The 26,239-nt window shown below is 59.3% G+C and overlaps 3 protein-coding genes across 7 annotated transcripts; 1 reads left to right on the plus strand and 2 right to left on the minus strand.

Annotated features, from left to right (window-relative positions):
* The first annotated feature begins 211 nt into the window (after positions 1–211).
* Positions 212–18,534, plus strand: BCL2L1 (BCL2 like 1). Of its 5 annotated transcripts, none has more exons than XM_058814650.1 (3): positions 212–372; positions 1,323–1,988; positions 16,801–18,534. In XM_058814650.1, exons 2-3 carry the CDS (start codon positions 1,434–1,436, stop codon positions 16,936–16,938), a joined length of 693 nt encoding a protein of 230 aa, XP_058670633.1. In that variant the 5' UTR covers positions 212–372; positions 1,323–1,433; the 3' UTR covers positions 16,939–18,534. The 5 variants fall into 5 exon arrangements, with proteins under 5 accessions (XP_058670633.1, XP_058670632.1, XP_058670635.1 ...); XM_058814649.1 differs by lacking the exon at positions 212–372 and adding an exon at positions 618–781; XM_058814652.1 differs by lacking the exon at positions 212–372 and adding an exon at positions 643–781 and having other exon boundaries at positions 1,328–1,988.
* LOC131564215 (basic proline-rich protein-like) lies at positions 413–1,285 on the minus strand. Its single transcript, XM_058814552.1, has 4 exons — positions 1,129–1,285; positions 867–1,076; positions 730–822; positions 413–597 (listed from the first exon to the last, which is right to left on the minus strand). The coding sequence occupies exons 1-4, from the start codon at positions 1,283–1,285 to the stop codon at positions 413–415; spliced, it is 645 nt and encodes a 214-aa protein (XP_058670535.1).
* An 876-nt stretch (positions 18,535–19,410) lies between the features above and the next one.
* LOC131564499 (bactericidal permeability-increasing protein-like) lies at positions 19,411–24,274 on the minus strand. Its single transcript, XM_058814955.1, has 16 exons — positions 24,211–24,274; positions 23,078–23,203; positions 22,737–22,848; positions 22,523–22,651; positions 22,286–22,441; positions 22,108–22,171; positions 21,949–22,009; positions 21,697–21,788; positions 21,378–21,611; positions 21,224–21,283; positions 20,639–20,806; positions 20,387–20,454; positions 20,062–20,104; positions 19,841–19,904; positions 19,681–19,757; positions 19,411–19,584 (listed from the first exon to the last, which is right to left on the minus strand). Exons 1-16 carry the CDS (start codon positions 24,272–24,274, stop codon positions 19,543–19,545), a joined length of 1,560 nt encoding a protein of 519 aa, XP_058670938.1. The 3' UTR covers positions 19,411–19,542.
* Positions 24,275–26,239: the final 1,965 nt, after the last annotated feature.

Consider the following 26,239-nt stretch of genomic DNA (forward strand, 5'->3'; position numbering starts at 1 on the left):
CGCGGTGAGAGCGGAGGCCCGAGCTGACCCCGCCATGGCCGGCAGGGGGCGCCAGAGCTCCGCCCTCCTCCCGGCACCTTCGCGCCTGCGCAGCGGCCCATTCGGCTCGGCGCGTGCGCTCCGTACCCCCGCGCAGTCCGACCGACGCTCCTCGCCCAGCCTCGAGGCGCCGTGCGCATGCGCGCCGCCCCCTTGCTGCCCCCTCCCACTCTACCGCACCCCCCCGGCCGCTCGGCGGGCGATGTGGAAGGAATCCCGGGACTGCTGAGCGGGCCGAGGCCCGGCGGGGCTCCCGGCGACCTCCGGCCTCGCTGCCAGCTGGGCCCGCGCGGCAGAGCCGGGAAGGACGCCGACCCTCAGTCAGGCGCTGAGGTGAGGGGCGGGGTAGGGTAAACCTTGAGTGACGCGCGGCTCAGCCAAAGGGAGAAACCGGAGCCGGGCCCCGCCCCTCCTGGTCGCTGATTGGCTGGCGTGTCGGCTGCGCGGGCGCCGTGTCGGCCCTCGTGCGCGGCCCCGCCCCCCAGGTACGGCGACCGGTGGGGCCGTCCGGGGACCTGGGGGGGGCGATCCGGTGCCGGGGGGGGCGGGTTCGGGGCTCTGGGGGAGGCGGTCCGGTGATTGGAGGGAGGCAGTCCGGTGGCCGGGAGGACCGGCTATCCCCTGCAGTGCTCCCGCCTGCCGCTGCCCGGCGTGTCACCGTCCTGGCCGCAGCGGCAGCGCGCCGCTAACCGTGACTGGAATCGCTGCCGTAAGGACGCCGGGCCGTGCGGCGGCTCCCGCGGTGAGGAGCGCTCGCCGGTTTCAGCGGTTTATCCTCTCCTCCTGCGGGGAGTGAGGAGCTTCGGGGCGGCGGGGGCTGCGGTTACCTGCAAACCGGGCCGCCGTGGGGCTGCCGTGATCCCTCGGTAGCGCTGCCCGCCCGCTGCCGCCGCAGCCGTTGGGTAACGCCGGCGGAGGGGGCGGAGGCGCCGGGCCCTTTAACGGGCGGGGCGAGGCGGGGGCGGTGCTGTCGCGTTCCGGGCCGACCCGAAGCTCCAGCAGAGCAAGAACCGCCTCCGCCCCGGCCCGCAGCCGGCCTGCCAGGCGCAACCCGCAGCCGGTGAGATCTGGGGTCTGCTCGGAACGAGCCTGGGGCTCCCCGGGGCTCGGGGCTGCTTGCCGGGGGAGGGGGTGTTGTGGCTTCAATCTGGTGGCCCTGAGCCTCGGCGTAGAGCTGCGGGGTGATCTCAGTATAACGATAAGCTATCGGTGGTAATGGCGCGGGTGCATCTAAGAGCTGTGGCATTAACCGTTTCGGTGCCTCTCTCCTTCTCTGTGCTAAGGTCAGATGCTTCCATCGGTCGCGAGGAAGAGGAGCAGGGTCGGGACCTGCTAAGTGCTGATCTGCTTGTGCTCCGGACCATGGACTCATTGAGGGCGTCCCAGGTGTGAAAATGTACAGCAGTAACCGGGAGTTAGTGATTGACTTTGTTTCCTACAAGCTCTCACAGAAAGGATACAGCTGGAGTCAGCTGGAGGAGGAGGATGAGAACAGGACTGACTTTGCAGGGGAGGAGGACGAGATGGACGGGGTCCTCAACGGGAGCCCCTCCTGGCACGCAGCCACCAGCCACATAGTGAACGGAGCCACCGTGCACCAGAGCAGCCTCGAAGTGCGCGAGATCCGTCGAGCGGCCGACGTGAGGCAGGCGCTGAGAGAGGCGGGGGATGAGTTCGAGCTGAGGTACCGGCGGGCGTTCAGCGACCTCACCTCCCAGCTCCACATCACCCCCAGCACGGCGTATCAGAGCTTTGAGCAGGTAGTGAACGAACTGTTCCGCGATGGAGTGAACTGGGGCCGCATCGTGGCTTTCTTCTCCTTCGGAGGAGCCCTGTGCGTGGAGAGCGTTGTTAAGGAGATGAGGGTATTGGTGAAACGCATCGTGTCTTGGATGACCACGTACTTGACCGACCACTTAGACCCCTGGATCCAGGAGAATGGCGGATGGGTAAGAACACCTTTGTGTGCTGGGGGTGGCTGCCCGTGCCCTCCCTCGCTCCAGGCTGGCAGTGGGGCTGGTCAAACCGGCAGCTCCCTGCAATGTTTGTGCTAGAGCTTGTCCTACCCCTTGCAGGGAGGATAAAGGGTGTGTGGTCTTGCCTTCTGTGCTCTAAACACTCTCCCAAGAGGGTCAGCCCACCGCGCTTTTTCTCCATCCCTGCTTTTTCTCCTCCCTGGATGTTATGTAAAAGACCTGTTTTTCCAAGAGCCTTTGGAAATCTAATGTCATCCAAGCTTGTTCTTCAAGGAGAGCCCTGGCTCTGGGGTATATTCCCAGTGTCATTAATAGCAGGCAGTGGAGCTTCCTCCTCTCTGAAGCAGTGTTGTGGTGGGCTGGCTGGTGGTTGGCAGAGGTAGCAGCTACTTCTTCATTCTGGAAACAGCTTTTGCCTTGTTCATGGTGAAGTGAATCCCACAGCAGATCTCGGTGGGTGGGTGGGCTTCTGGGACTCTCTGAGCTGGTGTGGTGGGAGCCAGGGCCGAGGTGGAGGCAACCTCTGTGCTGGGGAGCTGCTAAGCCTGCAGCTGCTTTTCCCTTGGCAGGGAGCAGTGCTCCCAGCTGCCCCAGCAGCAAACCCTGGGAGCTCTCAGTGGTGAGGTATTAACATGAATAAGCATTTCTTCAGGAAGCATTCTTGAAATGCCGGGTCCGGCTGTGCGGTGCAGCCTGGGACTGCCGGCGGGAGGTATATGACCTACAGATGTCTGAGTTTTCATTTGGCTTCTGCATCTTAGTGATTCCCTGCTGCTGTAACCTTTACCGGTTCCCACTGGAAAGAGTTCATGCTGTCAGGCATTGGCATCTGAACAGTGGGGAATTGCGTCCTTGCTGGGAGCTGGGGCCTCTCAGCCCCCTTCAGCTCGCAATCCATTGGCAGAGCCCAGCATTTCGGGAAGGGGACAGGAGCCTTTGAGCCCAACGTTGTGCTCTGCACTCTCCTTGCAGAGAAGAGGTTCTCCCCAGCTCCCCGTGCCTGGCCAGCAGTGCTGGGGACCCCGGAGAAGAAGGAGAGCTGGTGTACCCAGGGAGAGGGAGCTGGTTCAGGAAGGGTGAAAAAATTCCAGGAATGTGACCGCCCTGGGGCACTGCCTGGGTGGGGCTGCTCAGGCAAGGAGAGGAGCTTGGTTTCGATTAATGGCCTGGGATCTGCTGGCCATTTCATCTGGCTGTATGTGGCCCATTAGCTCTCTCATCCTGCAGATAACCCTGGCCAAATACAGAGTTCCTTCCCCCTCCCTCTGCTTTTGGCTTTTAGACCACAGATTAGTTTTGGAATTAAGTGATCAAACTGGGGTTTCCAAGCTAGTGTGGCTGTTGCTGTTAGTGACGGATTGGGCTGTATCCTGGAGACCTAGGCGATAATGCAATCTGATTTTTTGTAAATGAACTCTCTGGGGGATTTAGATTAAATCACTGGTGGAAAATCACTGGTCCCTGCTTGTGGGGAATCAAACACCTCCTCCCTCTGTTCCCCACCCCCAACCCACACGATTCAGACTCTTCAATTTTTTTGTGTCTGTCTCTAAATTAATTGTTTGGAACAAATATTTGTTCAACAGATTGCGGAAGGGTCAGGACTCCTCTCTATCTGACCTGCCCACCAGCTCTCTCTTTGAAAAATGCCGTTTCCCACTCAGGGGACTGCCTTGCTCTCTTGTTCTAACCTTGAACCGGGCTTTTAACTTCCCTGCCCAGGCTGTGCCGCTGCCTGGGCTAAGCTGGGAGCTGAATGGAAGCCAGGCAGGGTGGTGAAGGCCGGAGTGTGGGGAGTCCACACCACCAACCACCAAAAACCAGCACTGGGCAGTGTTGCTGCTGCCAGCCTGTTGCAAACCCTGAGTGCTCATTTGACATCTTGGCTGTAGCTTTCTTCCACTCTGAGCTTTCATCATGTTCCTTCCTGTAGGAAGCCATGCCACTCCACACCAAGGGACAGAGGCCATAAGAGCTCCTGAGTGCGCTTTGCTTTCCTTCGCTCTCGCCATTCCAGCTGCAGGGAGAAAGCCACTGGCCCTCTGCCAGCTCTCCCTGCAAGAGGAGTGCCACCCTGCCCTGGCTGTGATGGAGCCATCCCTCTCCTGCTGCCCTGTTTGCACAGGGAGTCTGTTTGGTGCACTGGAGCTGTTAGAGCCTGTCCCATTCAAACAAAGCACTCCCGAGAGGTGCAGCAGGCAGGTCCTGGTGAGAGAGATGCAAGTTCTGGCAGGCCTGCTTGGCAGGGCCCAGGTGGTTTGTGTTTTGGAGCACTGCAGCACTTCTCTTCCTGGAAAGCCCCTCTAAAAGAGGGAAGGAGCATGGCTCCATAGCAAGTGCTGCACAGCCCAGTTGTGTGGGAAGCTCTGTTTCATTCCCCACCAGTGGAACAAAGGCAGCATAGGAGGGCCATGGGGTGCAGGTGCCTTTGGAGGCTGCTGTGTGCTGGGCTGCAGCAGTTCTCTTGAGAAATCAAGTTTTGAGGCAAGGGGAAATAGTAAATCTTGCTCCATAACATTAACATAGAAGTGTTTTGTCACATTTACTGGCTCTGCCTTGGTTTGCCCTCTGCTCTGCAATCTGGCACTGGGAAAACAAACAAACAAGAGCAACCCAAGGGGAACATTTAATAACCAGCCAGAAGAGAGCTGCTGCCTTGGCAAGCCATCAGATCCAAAAAGGAGGCTTTCCTGGGCCAGTTGCTTTGACCAGGACCAGGTCCCACTAGCTGTGAAGTTGAAATGGTGGTGCCAGCAGGGATTGGGAATTGTGGAGAGAGAAATCTGGTGAGTGGGAGGGAAGGAGGGGGAAGCACAGGGTGAACAGGAGAGAGCCTGGCAGGCAGAGATGTACTGACCGTGCCTAATCTGTTTGAGAAAGGAAAGTGAGCAGTAGTTCCTTCCTGGCTGTGACCCTCCAGTGCATGACAGCTTTCCCTTCAAGGCTAAATCCACATTCAGAGTAGGATTTAAAGATGGTTTTCTGGATGAGCTTGGAGTTAGATCTGTGGATATAGAGTCAAGAGTTTTGTGGGGCGTATGGTGGGGACCCACATGAAGGGGCTGCATCAGGCTAGACCTGAAAGCAAATAGCATCTTTAGCACCAGTCTGTGATACATGAATCCCAACAAACTGTGCTAGGCTGATGGAGAATTAACTACTTCCTGCAATGGCTCAGTGTTTCCTGGGCTCTCAGTTGACCCTGACCACACAGGACTTGGTGTGCTGGGACATGTGTTGTGTCACCCTGCAGAGGACTAAAAGCTTGTGATTTTCTTTGGGGAAAACCCTTTGAACGTGTCAATATAGCAAGCTCATTTTTATCTTTTCAATTTTTTTTTTTTCTGAATGATAGGAAATGACTCAGCCTGGGTCATATGACAGCTCACAGCTGGGATTTCATCCTGTGCTGGCTCCAGGCTCCTCGATGGTTTCAGGTTGAGAGTTAGACTTTGATTCTCAGCTCTTTGAAAGTGCTTTTTGGCCTTGTGTCCCAGGTATGCTGCACAAGCTGTCCCTGCCACTACCACATTTCCTGGGAGTGTGGTTTGCCGGAGTTCTGCCCTTCTGAGTGTTACAGGTTGGGTTCTGGGGATGCCCCAGCACTTCTAATCCTGTTTGAGATCACAGCCATTTGTTCCATGTGGTGGTCAACGTGCAGCAGAACTGACTCACTGGAAATTACTGAGCTTAGGCAAGGCCACACTTTGCTGTCTTGAAGATTAATCCTATGGCTTCATTTCAGGCTGAGAGAATTGGGGTTGTTCAGCCTGGAGAAGAGAGGGCTCCTTGCCAGTGCCCAAAGAGGCTCCAGCAGAGGTGGAGGGGGACTTTGGACAAGGGCATGGAGTGGCAGGACAAGGGGGAATTCCTCCCCACTGACAGAGGGCAGAGTTAGATTGGATATTAGGAGGGTTCTTTGCCCTGTGAGGTTTATGAGACACTGGCACAGGTTGCCCAGAGAAGCCGTGGCTGCCCCATCCCTCGAAGTGTTCACAGTCAGGTTGGATGGGGCTTTGAGCAGCCTGGTCTGTGGTGCTCAGCTGTGCTGTTGCTTTGCACTTTGTCCTCAGTAATTATTTTACAGCCTTGATCCCTTGCAGCTGAGTCGATGGCCCCATTGTCATCACCTGCATGGGGTGAAAAAAGTGCTGTCCTCCTGCCAGTGGGGTTCCCCATGTCCCTTCACTGTCCTGGGTGTTCCTCCCTGGCTGTGGGAGGTGCCAGCAGTGTTCTGACTCAGGCTGTCCTGCCTGGAGCAGCCAGCCCAGGTAGCTGTATCCTCACTGACAGCTGGAGATCGGGCTCAGTGTGCAGATCCCTGGCAGCTCCTCACCCAGCCTTCGACCTGGGAGGCTTTTCTGCAGTGCTCTCCAGGAAATGCCATTGGAATGACTTCCACTGCAGCTTCCTGCCCGGCCCACAGCAGCATTCCTGCCGCTAGACCAAGAGCAGTGCAGAGGCTGATTCCAGAGCTTTGCTCTTTACCCCCTTTCCTCGTTCTCCTTCTTTGGGGCCCTGCCTGTTTTCCTTGCTGCCTCTCGGTGTGTGGTGCAGTTTGATTACGTTCCTTAGATCTGTGATTACAGCAGGCGCCTGGAAAGCCAAACTCCTGCCCGTGGCTGGCCGTGCCTCAGAGCAGCCCACTTAACCCCGGGGTCTTTGAGCGAAAGGGATAGCATTTCCTTCACTCCCAGGGGAGCCACTGGCAACTCTGATTCCTAAAGCACTCCGAGGCTCTTTAATCCGAAGAGCTGAGTGTCATTTAAAAAAAGACCTGTGAAATAATTAACAAACTGTTTCTTGCTGCTCTGTGTTCACAGCTGCTCTCAGTAATGCCATTCCGCCTGCTCATCCTGCTCCTCTCTGACGCTGGAGCCGTGTCCCTGGAGCGCTGCCCAGGGTCTCTCTCTGCTTCAGCAGCAGTGGGGTGTCCCAGCACAGCAGAAAGGGTGGGTGGGAGCTCTCTTTTCCAAGTGGAAGCTGCAGCTTTCTGTGTGTGTCTGGGCTGCTGTGCCTGATTTCCATGGAGCTCTGGTGTGGTTTGTGTACATGGTTTCCCCCCGGGAGCAGCAACACGCCTGCAGCACACACTGGGTGCAGCTGAATGGTGGTGTGGTGCTCTGAGACCTTTGCTGAAGCTGAGAAGGTTTGGTTTCCTTTGGTTCTTACCAGGCTGATGGCTGTAAGCACAGTCCCATCCTGACATTACAAGGAGTATTTCTCTAGCAGCTCTTTCCCCACTAGCTGGAAAGCCAGAGTATTCCCAGGAGGAGCTGGGGGAAGGTAAGGGATGGATATCAGTTGTAGAAGTGTTGCAGACCTGCTGAACCAAGAGGCGAGGGATTAATGGTGGCTTCTGCTGTGGGAGCAGAAGGGGACTGGGGGCAGCTGCTCTGTCCCCTCTGGGGACCCCAGAGCAGCCAGGATGTTGACCTACCTGCTGATTCAGAGAGAAGGTATTCACCGAGGGTGGCTCTGCCTTGCCGTGGCAGGAGAGCAGCCACTCTCCTCCACCCTCTGCTCTCCTGCTCCACCCTCCCACAAGGGAGGGATGTTGCCCTTAAACACTATTGTTCTGAGCCACTAAAGATTAACGCACAGAGTGGAGACATGAAAGGGAAGCAGAGTCCCTCGGTGCCAGGGCATTCCTTGCTTTATTGCCCTGACCTTGGACAGGGAAATTTCATCCTCCCTGCTCCTCACCTGGAAGGATGTGCGGGATGAGTTCTTGGTGCGAGATCTCTTTGAAGTCCCGCTCCTATTCATTCCTGAGATGCCAAGAGCTCAAGTTAAGGAACATGCATTCCAGAGGCGTGGGAGAGCTTCTCCCACAGCGCAGCCATGGAGGGGGGCAGCGGGGCAGGCTCAGGGCACGGCTGGCACCCATCCTGGTCAGGTGGGGAGGAGGGTTACTCTGCCACAGCACAACAGCCCAGCGGAACGAGGGTACTGAGGGCTGAGCCGTTAGCAGATGGCTCCAGCTGGGCTCACCGGAGAGCAGGTGTGGGTTTCGGGAGCAGCCTTTTAAGAGAGATGTCAGTTTTGAACCCGGGAGGCTCAAGGGGCTGAGCCGTGGCTGCCACAACTCGCATGCTGGGGAGCTGTGACCTAGTTGTGCTGTAGAAATGCTCGGTTTATTTTTTTATTTTTAGGTATTTTGCTTATTTTATCCTCATGTTTAATTTAGTTAGCAAAAAAAAAAAAAAAGAATCTGAGGGCTGAGCAGTGCTGGGAAGGACTGCCTGCAGGCGAGAACGCCCGCTGCAGCTCCGTGCATCCCTCCAGCCGCCCGTGCCTTGTCTCGGACACGTGCTCACGTGTACCAGCCCAGTGCTGTCTCTCAGGATCTCTTTAATGGGAAACCCAGTGCACTCAGCACTGCTGCCTGCCTCCGGGGTAGCAAGGGAGGGAGGGAGGAGCGGGATTCGGAGCGTTAACCAGAGAGGCTCCCGTGGCCACAGGGACTGTTTGAGTGTTGTGCTGTAACTGGTCTGCCTTCCCTCTGCTGCTGGGAGCAGGAAGCTGGGGGAGTTTGGTGTTTCAGGGGGCTTTGGGCTGGTTACTTTTTCGACTGCTGCTTGCTTCTACACTGGCACAGCAGGCCCAGGGAAGGGTAATGGGCTGTATCTGCAAAGAGGGAAGTTTCAGGGGGTTGTGCGATTCCCTTGGGGAAAGCTGTTTGAATTTATTGCATTATCCTCCTTCCTGCTCAAGCTTGTGTTTCAGCTGTGTCTGCAGACGTAGCTGCTGATTTAAGTAGATCCAATTAGTAGCTAGCTCCTGGCATCAGTATCCTGCTTGGGGAGATGAGCCCTGGAGATGAGGAGCCTCCGGTGGGAGCAGAGCTGGGCTCAGCCTTTCAGCCCCTGTTCCTGATCTAGGATGGACCCAGAGTTCCCCAGCTCACAACCCTGCACCTGAGCTCAGAGGGAAACCGAGGCAGGTGCCTTTGCCTGGCCAAGAACAAAGAGCAGGCAGGTTCTCCCTGCCTATACTGCTGCCAGGCAGGTGCTCTTAAGAGTGAAATCAAATACTCCAAAACGTGGCAAGCTGGCAGCAGGCAGGGCTTGGAGCAGGAGCTAGAGCTGTTCACACCGGGACTGTGCAAGGGGCCTGTGGGCAGAGCCATGCAGTGCCCTGGTTCCTGGGGTAGGATTCTAAAGGGAGCTGCTGGAGCTGGCTGCCTCCTGAAGGAGCGTGGAAGGGTTTTCTATGCTGGAGGATGAAGGGCTGTTGGTGAAGCTCAGAGAAGAGGTCTAGTCTGGCATGGAGCTGGTTTAGTTTGAATGCACCTAGTGCCATGATCAGGTGGAGCAGGAAATGTCTGCATTGCTTCTCTGAACAGTACCAGTGCCATTTGCCCATGTCTCTGGTTTGTGCCACCATGGAAGCTGTGGAGGGCTGGGGACACTGCCTGTGTTGTGCAGGGAGCACGTCTGGTGGCAGTACGTGGCATTACTCTGTGTGTGTGACTTGTGGTGAGCTGGCTCAGGGTTTGGGCTGGGATGTGGGTGCTGGGTATGTGTGTGGCCCTGGGTAGTGCCTGGGTGACATATGACTTATATATGGAGAAAATAAGGTGTTGCTACCTGTAAATCAGCCATCATGGAGTGTTGCAAGTGCCTTCATTCTATACTCATATGGCTCACCAGTGTATTAAACTTGCTGGAGAGCTAATGTCTTTTAATAGAGCAACTGACCTCATTTAGAAGCTTCCAGTGCACCAGCCAGTGATTATTTCATGCAACAACATGCATGGAGGAGCCCAGGGCAGAGCACAAAGTCTCCTTCTCATGCTGCACTGCTCTCTCTCGCGTTTGCTGCATCAGCTGCCTACTGTGCTTCCTGCCCTCAAGTCAGCAAGGATTTTGCTAAAAGGGACATTGTGGCTTGAATAATTTCAGATTTCATGGAACTAACAGGAAGTGAAAACAGAATGAGCACATCTTCCTCCTCTTCCTGCACCTCCACCCTTTCCCCTTTTTCATTCAAGTGGCATGTAAGAATTACAGCAGCCTCGTGAGGTGCTGGGGCTGAAGTGGGAAGTGGTGAAGCTTGGCTGTCGCTCCTCCAGGATGCTGGTGGACGAGTGGCTGAGGCAGGAGAATCAGGCAGCTCCCCCCCAGGATCTGTCTCCTCTGAGGACCGTCCCTGCACCCAGCTGGCTCCCTTGAGCCCTGGTAACACCATCGTTCCCTGTGGGGTGGCTTTGGTGAGGCTCTCGGTGCGGGTGAGGGCCAGAAAGAGCTGTCAGCATCGCCCACTCACCCCCTGGCAGAGGGAACGTGGCTCGGCAGCCGGGCACACGTGAGCATGGCTCGTCTCCCCGGCACAGGTTTCCCCACGGTTACACAAGGGCACGATTGCACAGGAGCTCTGACGTCCAGGAAGAGCAGTGACAAGGTGAAAATTGAGCTCTGTTCCCTGGGTGCCAGTGGCCCTGCTGAGGTGGTGCTGTCCCTCTGCTCCGTGGCAGATAACCAGGACATGAGAGCAGGAGCCCTCCCTGCCCCCCGAGCGTGCCCCTCGCACAAAGGCTGCTCTGCTGCGGGGCTCAGACACCATCTGTCCGGTGGGGACAAGCATCAGAGAGACCGTCTTTCCTCGGACTATTCCACTTAATGCCCTTTGGAAAACAATCCCATTCCCAGCAGGTGCTAATCTCTTGAGTGGATCCGGCTCAGCCAATGTGTTCTTCGCTGTGCCTTTGTAGCAGAGCCGTGTCTCCTGCCATCCCTGCCTGCCCTCCCAGAGCAGCCCGGTGCTGGGCAGGGCTGTGGCACCTTCGGGAGCCCTCAGCCTGGTTAGCTCTGGGAGGAACACTGATGAAAGATGGATGCAAATGGATTAGTCATTCACATCGTCTCCGGCTTCAATACACATGAATGTTTCAGCAGATTTCTGGAACGGAGAGCGCAATTCCCTGCTCTCCATCTCGTGCTGTGCACAGCAGTCTCCCGGGGCAGGGACGGGGGTTACAGCTGTCACCGTAGCCTCTTTCATGTATTTGGAAAACGCTGAAATTGTGCTGAATGGTGTGGGGTTATTGCAGGTTCCCTGGAGCCGGTGATGAAACCAGTTTGACAGAAGGTTGCCGAGGCAAGGATTAGGGCTGGAATGTGCTAGTGAGGGTTTGTTTCTGGTTAGAAAAGAGCTGGCTCTGGCCTGGGCTAGGCTGGAGCCCTGCAGGTCTGTTGGGCTTTGGCCCAAGGGACAGCTTCCCTGCTGGACCCCCAAGCTACGGTCCCACAGCAAAGCCCGAGTGAGGAGAGAAAGAAGAGGGGGTGTTCTTATTTAATTGCCTCTTTTGAATTTATGCCTGCCTCCTTCCCAGTCTCAGGTTTCAATGAATGCCCTGGAATTTGGGGAGGGCCAGCACCCCAGGATCCTCAACACCCCAGCACCAGCTCCAAGGGCAGGAAAGGCAGGAGGGGCAGTGGGTGGGTGGCATTCCCTGCCATTGTCATGGAGATCAGCAGCTGCTTCCCTGGAGGTCACCATTTGCATAACAGTTAGAGCTGAGTCTCTGGAGTATTTGCACCTGCAGCTGCTGTCCCCAGAGCCCCTTCCTCTCTCTGTGTCCCAGAGCCCCTTCCCCACCCCATTCTGAGCCTGCTTGGGGTTGCTGGTGGGGACCAGTGGGGTGAAGCTGCAGATCTTCTTTACCCATAGAAGGGGGACTGGAATTAGGTGATCTTTAAGGTCCTCTCTAACCATTCCAGGATCTATAGGGAATTGTGTGTTTCTATGGGGAAGGTCAGACCTGCCTTGGATGGCAGGATCCCTTGCTATGCTCCTGAGTCAGGTGCTCACTTTGACCTCCACTGCCCAGCACTGCAGGCAGTCCTGTGACCTCTGCAGTCACACTCTGTCCCTGCTGCCCTCCTTTCAGGGCTGGGAGTCCTGGGGGCCACATGTGGATACAGCATCAGGGGGAGCATGGCAGAGGGAGAACCTCTAGAATGTCTCTTCCATTCATATCACAAAGGGACCCACAGAGCTGTGTTTACAGGATCCCAGTGGCAGCCTTTGGGAGTACTTATGTTTTCTTTTATTCTTAAAGCTCTCAGCTGCCTTTTCTCCCCTGTGCTTCACCTCCAGGTTCACATATGCCAGCCCCATGTGGTGAGCTGGCAGCCCAAAGGGGCTCTGGGAGCAGGTTGCTGTCGATGCAGGGCTTTGTTGTGGTCTGTGCTGAGCTGCTGCCTTTCTTTTTCCCTCCTTGTCTTGCTGCTCAGCACAAAACTGTTCCCAGCATCTCATTAACAAATGTCTGGTCATCCAGATGACTCTGCTCCCGGCCGGTGGTTGCTGTTAGACCTCTGAGCAGGAACACAGCTGTACTTTTGGTGAAGGTAAAACAGAAACAGCCTTGTTTTCAAGGGAAACATTGCCTCGTGATGAGAATGCCTGGGTTGGGAGTCAGATGCTGTGGCTCATGCTGCTGGCTCGCACACAGCTCTGGGAAAGGCACTTAACCTCCCCATAGCTCTGTTGATCCATCTGGGAGCAATGCTGACTTGTCCCATGGGGGCGTTCTGGGGAACCAGATCATTTTTGCTAAAACCCATCAGGGTCCTTGGGTTGGAAAGGCTGCTGTGCATGCTGAGGTGGGTGCTGGGGGTGTCTCACTGGGCTGGCTGGGTGTTGGAGCCCTGGGGAAGCTCCAAAGCTCCTGCTGGAGTCCAAGTCTCCATGTCAAAGTTGGACCAAGTTCACCTGCATACTCTCAGTAGAGCCTGGATCCTCTCTGCTGATTTTCAGAGCTTTGTCCTGGTATCTCAGTGACCTCCATACTCCTCACCCCTTGTGCAGGGCAAGCTTTGAGCCCCAAACTGCCAGAGCCCTCCCCTCTCTGCTCTCCTGCCTCACCAGAGGCCAGATGGGAGTTTATTGCCCACATCTGCTTCCTTCACCTGCCCTCATGGCTCAGTGTCACCGAATCCTCTTTCCCCAAGTGCTGGGGCTTATCTTGAAAGAGGAACCTGCTCTGCTCTGCTCGCCCTGAATGGGATCCAGCAACTGTTCCCCCTCCTGCACGGGCAGCCCTGTGAATGAAACCAACCAAACAATGAGAGCCTCAAATTTTGGTGTTCTCCTTCCCAGGCTAGGATGTGAGTAGTGTCTCAGTCAGAAGTCATGCTTCTTTGGGCTGCTCTCCCACTAGAGACAGAGTACTTCAGGTCAGACCTGCTCCTCTTGCCTTTTTGCCGCAGGGTTGTGTGTGGGCACTGGGCAGTGTTTAAATGGTTGCTGCATCCCCCACAGTGCTGGGTTGCAGTTTGGGGCTCTGTGAGTGTCCAGAGAACTTTTGGCACTGCGGAACCTCCCTGCCCCAGCTCTGGGGGGTGGTGGAGCCTGACTCTCCAGGTTCTCTGCCTCCTGCAAGCAGCATGTGCAGCAGGAGGGAAGCATGCCCTGCCCCAGCTCCTCCAGCAAGAAAATGAGCATTCCTTCTCCAGTTCTGGAGAGGAGAGACAAAGGCAGGGGATTGCCTCTTGCACAGGAATAAGATCTCTGCTTACTCATTGCCTGCTCTGGAGCATCCTCCTCTGGGCCGTGTCAGTGACCCGGGGTGGGAAGGGGATGTGACGCCGTTCTGATGGAACAGCCTGTGCTCTCGGCTGGAACAGGCCCACAGAGTGGGACACTGACGTGCTGTTGCTACCACAGTCCTTGTGATCAGCTCAGGAATTCCAAATATTTCCTCTCAGATAAAGGTGACTGGGGGAGGCCAGAAATATCTGGACGTGTCCGGGCAAGCCTGAGATCCAAACACCAGGCCAGAGAGGTCGGGCTCAGTCCTGGCAGTGCTGGGCTTCAGGTGCAGAGGGGCCGGGATGGTGTGGGAACAGAGCAAGCTGCCTTTCCCTAACCTTCAACCCAGCCCCAGCATGGGCAGGGAGGACGTTCTCTGCCTGTTTTCCCACTCCCTCTGGTCTGGGATCTGGTTCCCAGGGGACACGTCTGGGATCAAAGTTGTGCAGAGGCTGAGCTATCCCAGCTCCTAGGGTAGTTTCCCTGGGGAAGGGCAAGGCACTGTCCTCGGGTCCCCTGCAGCCCCCAGCTGTGGCTCCAGCAGCTGCTGCTCCCTTCCCAAGGGTAGCAGAGGGGCTCAGGTCCCTCCCTGCCTGTGCTGGGCTCTGGCTGTGCTGCTCTCCGCCTGTAGCGCCCGATAGCTCCGCGCTCACTCTGCGCCATTTATCTCTCCTTCAGCAAACACTTCCTTTTCTTGGAAGCAAGGGCTTCTTGGAACTGCCTTTCCCCAAAGGCACCACATGCCATGGAAAAAGCAGCGTGGAGAGGCGGCTGCCAGCCCTCCTTGGCTCCCTGCCCTGCGGGATGGGCCTCTCCTGGTGCCTGCCCCACGGAGAGGCTGGGTGGATGTGTGGCCCTGTCCAGCCCTGCAGCCTTGCTGGGCACAGTGGGGACATCCCTGCTGTGGAGATGTGTGGGACTCTCAGTGGGGCAGGTCCCAATGAATCCCCAAAGGAAATCAGATCTGGGGGATGCAGGCACCTTCCTCCAGCTGAGCATTCTGCAGCCTCAGGTGCTGTGAGCTGGGATGTGTGTCCAAGGGAAGGACCATCCCTGGAGCGAGGGCCCTGGCACTGAGAGGTCAAAACATATGCTGACTTGGAAGGGACCCACAAGGGTCCAACTCCTGGCCCTGCACAGGACAGCCCAGCAATCCCACCATGTGCCTGAGAGTGTGGTCCAAACACTCCTTGAACTCTGGTTCAGGCTTAGTGCCATCACCACTGCCCTGGGGAGCCAGTTCCAATGCCCAGCCAGCCTCCTGGTGAAGAATCTTTTTCTAATATCCAGCCTAAATCTCCCCAGACACAAATGTTGTAGGGGTGGTGTTTTTTGGACAGGTGCTTTCTGCCCCAGTTCCCTGTGCCCCCCATCCCTGCCAGCCTGCTCTCAGTTTGCTGCCACTGCCATGCCCTGTCACAGCTCCATACTCATCACCACCTATCAGCATAAGGATTTCCTGTACCAGAATTTAAAATATCTCCTTTTTGGGTTTGGGCTCTGCTCCTGTCCCTCTCCTGCAGCACATCACTCGCTGTCTCTGGGTGAGTGGACTGGCAGCAGGCAGCAGCCCTCACCTTCCTCCCTGGACAGCATCTGCCTGTGAGCTCCATGCTGCCAATTCCTGCAGGGCCAGGACACAGTACAACACCTCCATAGATCCTCTGCTAGCTGACAGGCATGGTGGGAAGTGAGCTGCATTCTGCCACTTTGTGTGGGTGGGGGAGTCATGGGGATGACTGTCATACCCCTCAAGGGGACTCTTAAGTGAGGTGGCAGCAGTGACATACTCCAGGGTGACTTGGCAAAGTCCCTGTGTCCCAACACTCTGCATTTGGGTTTGTGAGTACCTCCTCATGGTCATGGGGTGTGGAAGGCAGCTGTGGGAGGTGTCTGGTGGGACATGGAGAAGAGCTTTGGTGGCAGAGGCAGGTGCTGAGGTGCACAGCTTATCAAGGACCCGATCCCCTGGCCTGAGGATCCCTGTGGCCATAAAGAGGGACACAGCCCAGCTCCCTGGGAGTAAGCATGCAGGTCTGCTGCACACCCTGCTTTGAAAAACTGTCTGAGCTTGCTCTTAGGTATGTGGCAAGTGAGGAGATACCCTGCAAGCTGTGACCATCCTGGGGCTGTTTGGTGGGAGCCAGGAGAATTGGCACCATGTTCCATGGAAGAGAGGCACGTGGATGCCAACCATGACCTGGGCACCAAACCCCCACAGCCCTCGGGCACAGGCTGTGGGCAGGTGTGGGAGGCAGAGCTGGCAGAGCAGGCAGCCAGGAGTGCTCCCCCTGCCTGTGCAGCGGCTGTGGCGAGGCGTGACAGCGTCAGCAGGGCTTATCTCTGCTTTCCCAGAGCAGCTGGGTTACTGGAACTGCTCTCACTTACCAGGAACCCGGGCATCTTGCTGGAAGATGGGCTCAAGGTGCGACAGCATCGAGCCCCTGCTGACGCTGAGCTGCTGGTGATCCCTGAGCCTGGAGCTCACAGCTTCCTCTCCATCCAGCTCTGAGCCTCCTGCTCAGCCCTGATAAACCTGGGAGATCCTGGCCACGTGTTTCTCTGCTGCCTGCCCTGCCGTGTGCGGCTCAGGGACCCCAAGAGCCCTCCTTACCATGGGCTGAGGTCTTCCCAGCTCCTGCTGCTGCTGGAGGCAGCCGGCTCGGACGGGCCGGGCCGGAGTGACTGCATTCCTGGCCAAGCCTCGTGCTTGGCCTGCTCTCCTGAAGCCGTGGGAAGGCAGTAGCTTGGCGACCCAATGTCTACCTTCGCCACAGGGATTTGTGAAATCCAGCTCGTGTTGTGGAGTAACCTGCGAGGGCCAGGATGTGGCAGTGGGAGGTGGGAGGCTCCACTGTGGACACAAAATCACTGGGGGGATGCACGGTGTGGGCTTCCGCCGCCATGGGCACCAGCCCTGCTGCTGCTTGCACAGGCCTTGGCCAGGGAATGGAGCCCAGCGGGTTCCCACTGCAATGATTTCTATCACACTTGGATGCTAATTTTAGAGAGCCAAGGGCACGTGATGCATCCCCTGCCCTGCCCGCGTGGTGTTCTCCTCACAAATCCTTTCTGGCATCCTCTTCTCTCATGACTGTGCTTGTCCCCTTGCCCTGCGTGCATGATTCAGAGCGAGGAAGCACAAGGCATCTGTCATCTGCCCAGTCCCCACCACCGCTTTCCTGCCAGCCCTTCCCTCTGCTCCACTCACACCCCCGTGCTCACCACTCTCCTCTTTCCACAGGAGCGCTTTGTGGACCTCTATGGGAACGATGCTGCTGCCGAGATGAGGAAAGGCCAGGAGACCTTCAACAAATGGCTCCTGACGGGGGCGACAGTGGCTGGAGTGCTTCTGCTGGGATCCCTGCTGAGCCGCAAGTGAGCGGCCGCCGCCGAGCCTCCGTGGCCGGGACGGCTGCGCCTCCACCGCCACATCCACTACACTCCGCCCCCGAGCACCGGCACCGGGGCAGCCCCTCCATCCCGGCCGAGCACCCTGCTCCACGGAGTTCTCTCCCTCGTGCCGCCAGCTCCTTTTATTGTAGCCCGTCTTATTTACTGTTCCGTTGTGTTTTAAAAGGCGCTGAGGCCAATGCAGCACTTCAGCCACCAGCTCCCAGCGCTGGGGAGATCCAGGCAGCTGGCGGGGGGGCACAGGCTAGAAGGTGTCCCAGCCCTGCAGGGTTCTCCAAATAATTTGGAAGAGAATAAACAGACTTATTTTTGCATGTGTGAGTGCGTGCGTGTGTGTAGATGTGTCACTAATATAAAAGTTCCCCAGCCAGAGCAAGGGTCAGGCTCCGTGCCTCCGTCTCTGGCACACGCAGGCACCAGGGAGAGGCAGGAACTTCCCTGCAGCATCCCTATCCTGTCCTTGCTTCTCCAGTCAGAGCTCATCCCTGTGGCAGGGAGAGGAAGAGGAGGAGGCAGAGGCCAGAGGTGAGGGGCTCTGCCCTTGGTCAGAATTCCTTTCTCCCCGCATTTGCAGTTTCTGGGAGCTGCGGCCTGTCCCATGTGAGGATGGTGTGCCAGGCCCAGGGCTGTGCATGATTTGAAGGGTTCTTTGTCCTCTTCCTCCTCCTCCTCACTCCAAATGTAGATGGCTGTGGGACAGTGCTCATCCCTTCCCAGCCTGTTCCTCTGGGTTGGCAGAGGAAGGAGGCAGGAGAGGGGGAGAGTGCTTGTCCCTGGCATAAAGGGCTTTGCAGAGAGCTGGGGCTGTGGTGTCCAGGATCCTGAGCTGGCGATTGGAAGGGTCAGGGGAAGCACCTTCACAGGGGTGGCAAAGCCCAGGGAGCAGCTGATTCACGAGACGAGCAGGGAAGCAAGCCCAGGGGAGATGGAAGTGAGGGCTGGCACTGGCTGAGAGCCATCTCCACCTCTGGGGAGCCTCTTTGGGGACAAAGGAGCTGTTGGCCTCTCCACTGCTGTTCCCCGCGTTCCCAGTCCCGTAGTGCAGGCAGTGCCCATGCGTGGCTGTGATGGCTGCATGCAGTGACTGAGGTGTCTGCCTTCCCTCCCCCTCATTCCCACGCTGCTCCTGCTGCTGCTGGAGCAGGGAACCTCTGGCCTTTGAGCTGAAATTAGCTTCCACAATAAACGCCCCCATCCTTCGAAGCCCACCGCGGGCAGACACAGCTGTCCACAGCTTGTCCATGTACATACTGCCCGCGCTCTGCTGTACATATACAAGTAGTTTTTAATTCATTTGTGAATACTATTAATGCTATTTTTGTTATCTTGTCTGTCCGTATTTATGTGTGGGACCGTGCTCCCTGCAGAGGCCAAGCTGGGAGGGACGGAGGTGAGGGGAGGACCGGAGGTTCCAGAGGGGCTCACTTGGCCACTGAGCACGGCCTCGCGCTCCTCATGTCGGAGCCACTCTGGTCCCACGTGGGGAGCACGAGGATTAGCATTAGCCCATTGAACGCTTCGGTTTGCAGGTGGAGGTGAATCCACAAATAAATTTGTCATTCGAGCTGCTGCTGTTGCTGTGGTCTTTGCAGTCGTTGGGAATTTGAGTGAGCCAAAGGAGTTGGCTTCAGTGGGATGGAGGGAGGGAGAGAGGGAGGGAGGGAGGGATGGATGGATGGGAATGAGGTCCTCTCTCTGCCCAAAGAAGGGTTGGGGTGCTCCAAGGGCAGTTTGCTGTGGTCCAGAGGGATGGTGGTGGGGTGGGGTGGCACTAAGGGGTGGTGGGGAGAGGAGAGCCCAAGGCAGGGGGTGCTGGTTTTGGGGACAGGGGCTCAGCACCCATGAGGAGGGCAGGGGACTCACAACCTCACTGGAACCCCCAGCCCCCCGTATTCCCGGGGCTACCGTTCAAAGGAGCACCTTCCCTTTGTGCAAGGCTCATTCCAGCACGGTTTGGACCACACAAACACTCGGCTTTTTTGGGATGTCACGAGCATGGGGAACGCCGAGCCACCCCACATCCCTCCCACGCGCCCAGCTCAGCGTTCCGCAGCCCCCCTCCCCTGTCCTTTCCGGGGACCCCCGGAGCGGGTGGCGGCCCCGGGCCCCGGCGGGCTCCGTGGGGCGGCGGGAGCGGCGGGAGCCCGCGGACACGAGCACCATCCCGTGGGCAGCGGGAGAGCTGCGGCCGCAGCGGCTGCGGGGAGCGGCAGCGCAGGGACCCCCGGGACCGACAGAGCCGCGGGGATCGGAGGGAACCAAGAGCCCCGTCCCCACCGTCCAGAGCCCCCCAGAGGGCACGGAGCCCACCAGGGCACAGGCAGAGCCTCTCGCAGCAGAGGACACGGCGACGCCCGGTGGTGGATCGGGAATGGGACCGTGCCCGGCAGACAGGGTGAGGGGGCTCCCCGAGACACCCACAGCACACAGGGCTGAGCTACCTCCCCTTTAATCCCTGCCGAGCATGGGGGCTGTGGCTCCCGAGGTTGGGCGCTTTGCCAGCCACGGGGGCACGGTGACACCCGGGATAGTGATGGGGACAGAACTGGCGGGTTCCCACGAGGCAGGTGTCTCACGGCTCGTACTGCAGGTCCGTGGCGATGAGCACGAAGCCCTGTAGGGAGTCAGGGTGAGAAAGGGGATATGGGGGACATGGGGGATATGGGGAACATGGGGGACCCCTGGGTAAGGGGACAGTGGTGACACCCACCTGGTGCAGTGAGAGCCGGGGTCTGAGCAGGCTGAGGCCATGCGGGAGGGGCAGGGCGATGCCAGCCTGGAGCCACTCTGTGGGGAGACAAAGTCGTAGCAGGGGATGGCCCTGGTGCAGCTGTGGGAGGATGGGGGGACAGCACGGGGAGAGCACTTACTGTTTGCCCGGGGAACCCCAAAAAGCCACAGACTGAACTTCAGCAGGGTCTCCAGACGCTTCACCTGTGGGAGAGGCAGGCCCTGAGCCCGGCTCAGCACAGGCAGAGGGTCCATGCTGCAGGCAGGGCTCAGCCCCCTGCCAGACTTGCCATGCATGGGGTCCACAGCCCCCCAGTTCCCCCCCAGGGCTCCCCTTGGCTTCCCTGGCACAGCCACTCACCTCCACTGGGCCCACGTTTGATGCCACTTGTGTTATGTGGAGCCTGTAGGACAAGAACGGGGTCAGAGCCCGGCACAGGGATGGGAACTGTCCCGTGCCAGGGTAGGGACAGGCTGAGCTCCATGGTGGGACCAGGACCCAGCAGAGCAGGTCCAGCTGAGCACCTGCTGCCAGGGCAGCTGGCACAGATATGAACTGGGGGCAGGATGGGGTCTGAGCAGGTAATTCAGGTCTCAGGGAGGCAAATGGACAGAGGTGGAGAGTGGGGGAGCTCTCCAGGTATGTCCTAGGGGAGCTCAGACCCAGCTCAGGGTCAGGCACTCACCCTGTCAGTCTCACAGTGCCCCCGAGTCTGTTCCTGGTGATTGTCGGCTTCCCCGTCACGTTGGCATCCTGCAGCAGGGAGAGGCATTGGAGAGACCAGGGCAGTGCCAGCTGCCCCCAGTATCCCCCAGCTGGCCCCAGTATCCCCCAGTGCCATCCAGCTGGCCCCAGCCAGGAGCACAGGCACACCAGCCCCAGCCAGGCCCTTTGGGGTCCCCTGGCTCCCCGAGGCGTGGCAGCAGCAGCCACTCACGATGTTCAGCAGGAAGGCAGGGGCACGGGTGGCGTTGGGCAGCACCACGAAGGCCTCGGCAGAGCTGAGCAGGGTCCCGTGCAGGGCATCAGGATGGCAGGAGAGCAGGGGCTGCTGGCGGGCCCAGAGGTGCAGCTCCATGGGCTGGTCAGGATAGAGCTCCTGCAGCTGGGAGGGACAGGGCAGGGGTGGCACAGAGCCATGCTGGCCATGCCCCCAGCAGGTCCTGTGTGCCCATCACTGCCCTGCCCATTTCCTTGTCCTGGGGTGTTCCCTTCTGCCTGTATCCCATACTGCCTGCAACACCTGCCATTTCCACTGCACCCCATTCCCTGTCCTGTCCCTCGTGCATCCCATTTGACCTCTGTGCCATCCCATGTTCCATCCCACCTGCAACCTTTCCCTCCTGCATCCCATCCCTTTCCTGTCCTTCCTTCATCATTTCATTCCCACTCTCCAGCATTCAATCACATCTTCTGTTCCTCCTGCAATCCCATCTTGTGTCCCATGTCCCATCCCACCTGCATCCTGTCCTACTCCATGTCCTGCCTGTGTCCCCTTGTCCCTGTGTCCCATGCCACTCACCTGAGGGGAGAAGATCCCCATGCTCTTGGTGCTCAGCTGGAGCGGGAACCGCCGGGGGACCTGGAAGGCAGGGAGGGATCAGGGGCTGGGGCTGAGCAGGGGTGGGCATGGGGACAGCCCGGTGGGGACAGCTCTGCTCTGCAGCCACCCCTACCATGTCACTGGAGATGAGCCTGCGCAGGGCCCCGGCTGTGAAGTAGGTGAAGGCGGCCGAGTTGGCGACGAACTCGGTGACAGCCAGCAGCAGCGTGGGCTCGTGTGCCATGGGCGGTGTGGTGGGCAGGGCCGTGGGCAAAGCCACAGGCAGTGCCATGGGCAGTGCCACAGGCAGCGCCACAGGCAGCGCTGAGGGTCTCTGGTGGTACGTGCCCACCCTGAAGATCTCTCCCTGCACAGACACACAGATGGATGTGAGGATCAGCCAGGCTCCCCTCTTCGCAAATGTGGCCCAGGGATGCCCAGGATGGCATTACCTTGAGGGCAATGTCCCCATACTCCTCTGTGAAGGCTGGCGGTGCCAGGAGGGAGTGGTCGATGGCAGCAATGGTGTCCAGCTGGGTGGACACTGCAGGGACACCGAAGTGGATGTGAGGAGTCAGACCCCTAGCCCCCTCCCACAGCCTGGCTCTGGCAGGATCCAGCCCCACAGGGGGGTCCTGCAGACCCTGCTGGGCACCAGCCCTGTCCACAGCCCCCCAGGACCACCCTGGGGTCCCCTCACCCACCTTTCATGCGCTTCAGGGCAGTGTCCAGCCTGTCAATGCCTCTCTGGAGCACGAGGCAGAGCTGGAAGCAGAGCAGGGTGTCAGGGATGAGGGTCTCCAAGCCTCTCACTGGGCTGGGGGGGACAGGGACACCCCAGAGCACAGGGGCTGAGCACCCACCTGCTTGTTCAGCTGCTGCCGCAGGGTTCTCTGGAGCAGAGGTGCCAGCAGGTTGTAGAGCCAGCTGTAGGGCACAGTGGGGTGCTCAGATCACCTCAGGGCCCCCACCCAGCCTCCCCCAGCCCACCACCCTGCCTGGGCACCAGGAGTCCTGCACAGAGCAGGGGCCTGGCATCACCTGTATCCACGGTGGAACTCCATGTGCAGGTCGGTGCCGTGGGTGTCACAGCCGGCGCTCCAAACCGTGGGGTGGCCACTGCCGTCCTCGCTCACACCCAGCACCGCGGCCACGGCCACGTCCTGCATGCCCAGCTCCACAGAGCCGCTGTCCTGGCTGGGGACAGAGCGGGTGAGCGCGGGGACAGCGGGGACACTGCGCCACCCGGGTGCTGTCCCTGTCCCCATGGGCACTCACACGGCTCCCAGCTGCGCTGCCCAGTCGGCGCTGAGCTGCACCCGGGCGCGCTGCACCGTCAGCCTCAGCCCCACGTCCTCGGCAAAGTCCAGCGTGGATTCGTTCATCTGCAGCTCGTGGATGCGAATCCTGCACAACACAGGCGAGCTGTGCTTGTGGCTGTGGCACAGACAGGGATGGGGACAGGGACAGGGAGCCCACGGGTGGCTCCTACCGTGGCACAGCGTAGGTGAGAGTTCCCAGGAGGGTGTTGTAGGAGCCCGTCAGGTTCAGCTCGTGCTCCTTCTGCAGCATCGACTGGAGCAGCTCCAGCCCAAAGCGCCGGCCTGGGGCAAAGTGGGAATTTGGGGTGACACAAGGAAGGGGCTGGGGTACCTGGGGTGTCAGCAGAGTGAGCATCCAGGGCCAGGATGGTCCTTCCATCCCCCATTCCTGTCAGACTTGCCATCATTCCTGGGGGTGCCCATTGGTTCCCTTCATTCCCCATCCTTGGCAGTCTGGGCATCATCCCCCACTGTCCCCCCCATCCCTCCCTACTCAGGAGCACAGACTCACCAAACTCCAGCGTCCTCTGGGTCAGCCAGACCTTGATGCCAGGGCTGGTGGTGGTGGCAGAGACACAGGTGGGCAGCAGGAGCAAGAGGCAGAGCCATGCAGCACCTCGAGGCTGGGACCTGGAGGCTGGAGCAGAGGACATGGCTGGGGGACACACAGCAGGTGTAGAGACCCCTTCCCTGTGCACCAGCACAGCCAGGACTTATACTGGGGACAGGGAGCCCCGGGTGACATCAGCACACATGGGGACACCGCAGTGCTCCAGCCACCGAAAGCCCAGCCTTGCCCAACCGTGACTGAAAGGGGAAGCCCCATCGTGGGAGCAGGGCAATGCAGGGTCCCACAGCAGCCCTGCCAGCCCCACCCTGGGGGTACACAGGAGCCAGGGACACCAGCTGGGGCTCCCCACAGGGACACGGGACATGTGGGGACACACAGAGACCCGGCTGGGGCAAGGCCACATAGGGCTTCAGCTGTGCCCTGCCTGGGAGCGATGGAGCAGTGGGGGACAGGGACGCAATGAGCTGGTCCAGGGGGCTCAGCCCATTTGCACCAGGGGCCAGCAGCTGTTCTCACCTTGGGAAGGGCTCTGGGAACCCTGTGTAGGGTTACCAACATGTCAGTGGGGATTGGGGTGTATAGAAGCAGCCCCCAAGGAAGTGATGGAAAAGTTGGGACAGTCAGAGTGAGAGCAGAACTGTGCAATCCCCTCCAAAAAACCCCAGTTGTGGGGAAGGAGCCACCCACAGTGTCAAACCCTAGGGACCGTCCCCTAGCTGGGGTGAGCCCCTCCAGTGCCCTGGGCTATGGATGAGCCCCTCCAGTGCCAGGGCTCCAGCTGCCCTCCTGGATCCAGCCTGGCAGACACAGAGGTACCTCTAGTAGGGCCAGGGCCTCATCTCAGCACCACAGGGGCACATAGAGCCCACATAGAGGGGCAGCCTCACCAGAGGGACCACAGCCCACATAATGCACCTTATGGAGGTCTTGAAACCAGCTGCCCCCTGGCCCGGGATGCCCAGTGCCACCAGCCACGGCTGCAGCAGCGACCAGAGCCCCCAGCAGTGACCCCAGCCCAATGCCTACCAAAGCCCCTCCATCCCAGGGTGCCCCTGCCCTTCAGCAGCTCTCACCGTGCCCAGTGGGTGCCGTGCCCCACACCGCAGCTCCTGCCATGGGTCCCGCAGCTCCTGCCATGGGTCCCGGCTCCTGCGTGTCCCAGGACTGTACGTGGCAGTGAAGAGCAGGGACCAGCTCTGACGCCAATGTCCATCCCGGGTCCTGGTCACACCACAACGTCACCCATTTCCCCCGTCCCTAATCCCTTCCGGGATGAATCAGGTCCCACGAAAACACCGAGGGACCGGTTGGGGCGCAGGTGCCCGCGGGCTGGGCGCTCCCTCGGGCTCTCCGGTGCATCCTGGAGCTGCCGCATCCGGCATCCCGACACGTGCAGGGGCTCGGCCCTGCCAGCCCCGCTGCCAGCCCGGGCTGGCCCCGCAGCCCCTTCCCGTGCCAGGTACCCGGGGGTGCCCAGGTACCCGGGGGTGCCACCCCGCGTCCCCTGAGCAGGGGATGGATGGCGGGCAGGGCTGCATGGCGAGGGCTCCGTTGTGGGGCACACAGGGGTCAGGCAGAGACCCGGGGACACACACGGACACACGCGGAGCCCGTCTCCCCACCGCTCCGGCGGGAGCTTCCACATCAGCAGCAATGAACAGGCAAGGACGGCACCCGCGAACACGGCACGGGAACAGCCCCAGCGCCTCCCGCGCCGCCCCCGGCCCGAGCAGAGCCCCCAGCCCCGGTTCTCCTGTCCCGGGACCTTCCAGGCTGCTCCAGGCGGGCGGCCCGAGCCGTGCACTGCGAGCGGGCACCGGGAGAGGGACCCACCGGCCCGTCCCGCCGCGCTCGGAGCTGGGAGGAGGGCGGGCGGCGTAGGAGACACCGGGGGGACGATGAGGAGGAGCCGGGGGGTGATGGAGGGGACCCATCCAAGGATGGACAAGTTCATCACCCAGAGCCCCCGGCCCCCCTGCGTGTCCCCCGCTGCTTTGTCACAGCCGGACACGAGTGGACAGCGAGGCAGTGTCTGGATAGCCCAGGTCACCTGTCCCCTGCACAGGCCCTGCCAGGGGCTCTGCTGGGCTGGGAAAGCACGAGTGGACACGCGTGGACACACAGCTGTGAGCACACAGACACACACAGAGGTGTGCACAGCCTCACACACGCACACGGCTGTGCCTGGGGCTGTTCAGCCCCTTCCAGCCCCAAATCCCCTGGTTGCAGGACCCTGGGGAGGGGGAGAGCCTAAAGGGTCCCACCGGAGCAACAAGAGCCCCTCCAGGCACCCCGATTGTCCCTGCCAGGCCCATAGGGAGGTCTGAACAGATCCAGGACAGGAGGCTGTGAGATCCCCGGGGTGTTTGTGAGTCACAGGGAAGCTCAGGTCGGCAGCTGCCCGGGGCACCCCCAGCCCTCGGGGTTGCACAAGCCCTGATGCAATTTCCTTGTCCCGAGCGTTGTGTGTCCCCACAGGCAGGGTTTGCACCAGGAAGAGCAGGAACCACGGGGCGAGGCCACAGAGAGAAGCACCCCAGGATTCGTATCTGCTCTCCCCTGTGAAGGGAACAATCCCTGCATCATCAGCCCTGCAATCCCCCAGTCCTGACACAGCAACAATCGTGGGAGCCCTGGAAAGGCTGCTGGGTGCAGGTGGCCCAGCTGGGAAGGGGAGGGAAGGGAATTCCAGGCTGTGAACACACCACTGTCCAGGGAAATGGGGAAACCACACTCCCATGGGGCACAGAACCCCACAGCTGGCTCACAGCACTGTCCCCTCTGTGTCATCATCCCATTAGGTGCCTAATCACGGGAAGATGCATCCCAGGGCTGCTGCATTATCCCACCACAGAATACAGGGTGCCAACCATCTTTCCTCCTGTGTCTGACCCTCAACACCCCACTGAGCCTAGGGAATGAAACCCCTCAGGAATCACTGGGAGAGGCTCTGTGTGGGCAGTGCTGGGACACAGGAAATTGAGACCAGCCCATGAGAAATCCCTTCCCCAGCACCACCACAGGGTCCCAGACCCTGTACCCCCAACATACCCACCCAGCCCACAGTGGTCTGCATAAGTTGCCCCCTGTTAAATGGGGCAC

Source organism: Ammospiza caudacuta, chromosome 15, assembly GCF_027887145.1.
Source record: "Ammospiza caudacuta isolate bAmmCau1 chromosome 15, bAmmCau1.pri, whole genome shotgun sequence".
Lineage (NCBI taxonomy): Eukaryota > Metazoa > Chordata > Aves > Passeriformes > Passerellidae > Ammospiza > Ammospiza caudacuta.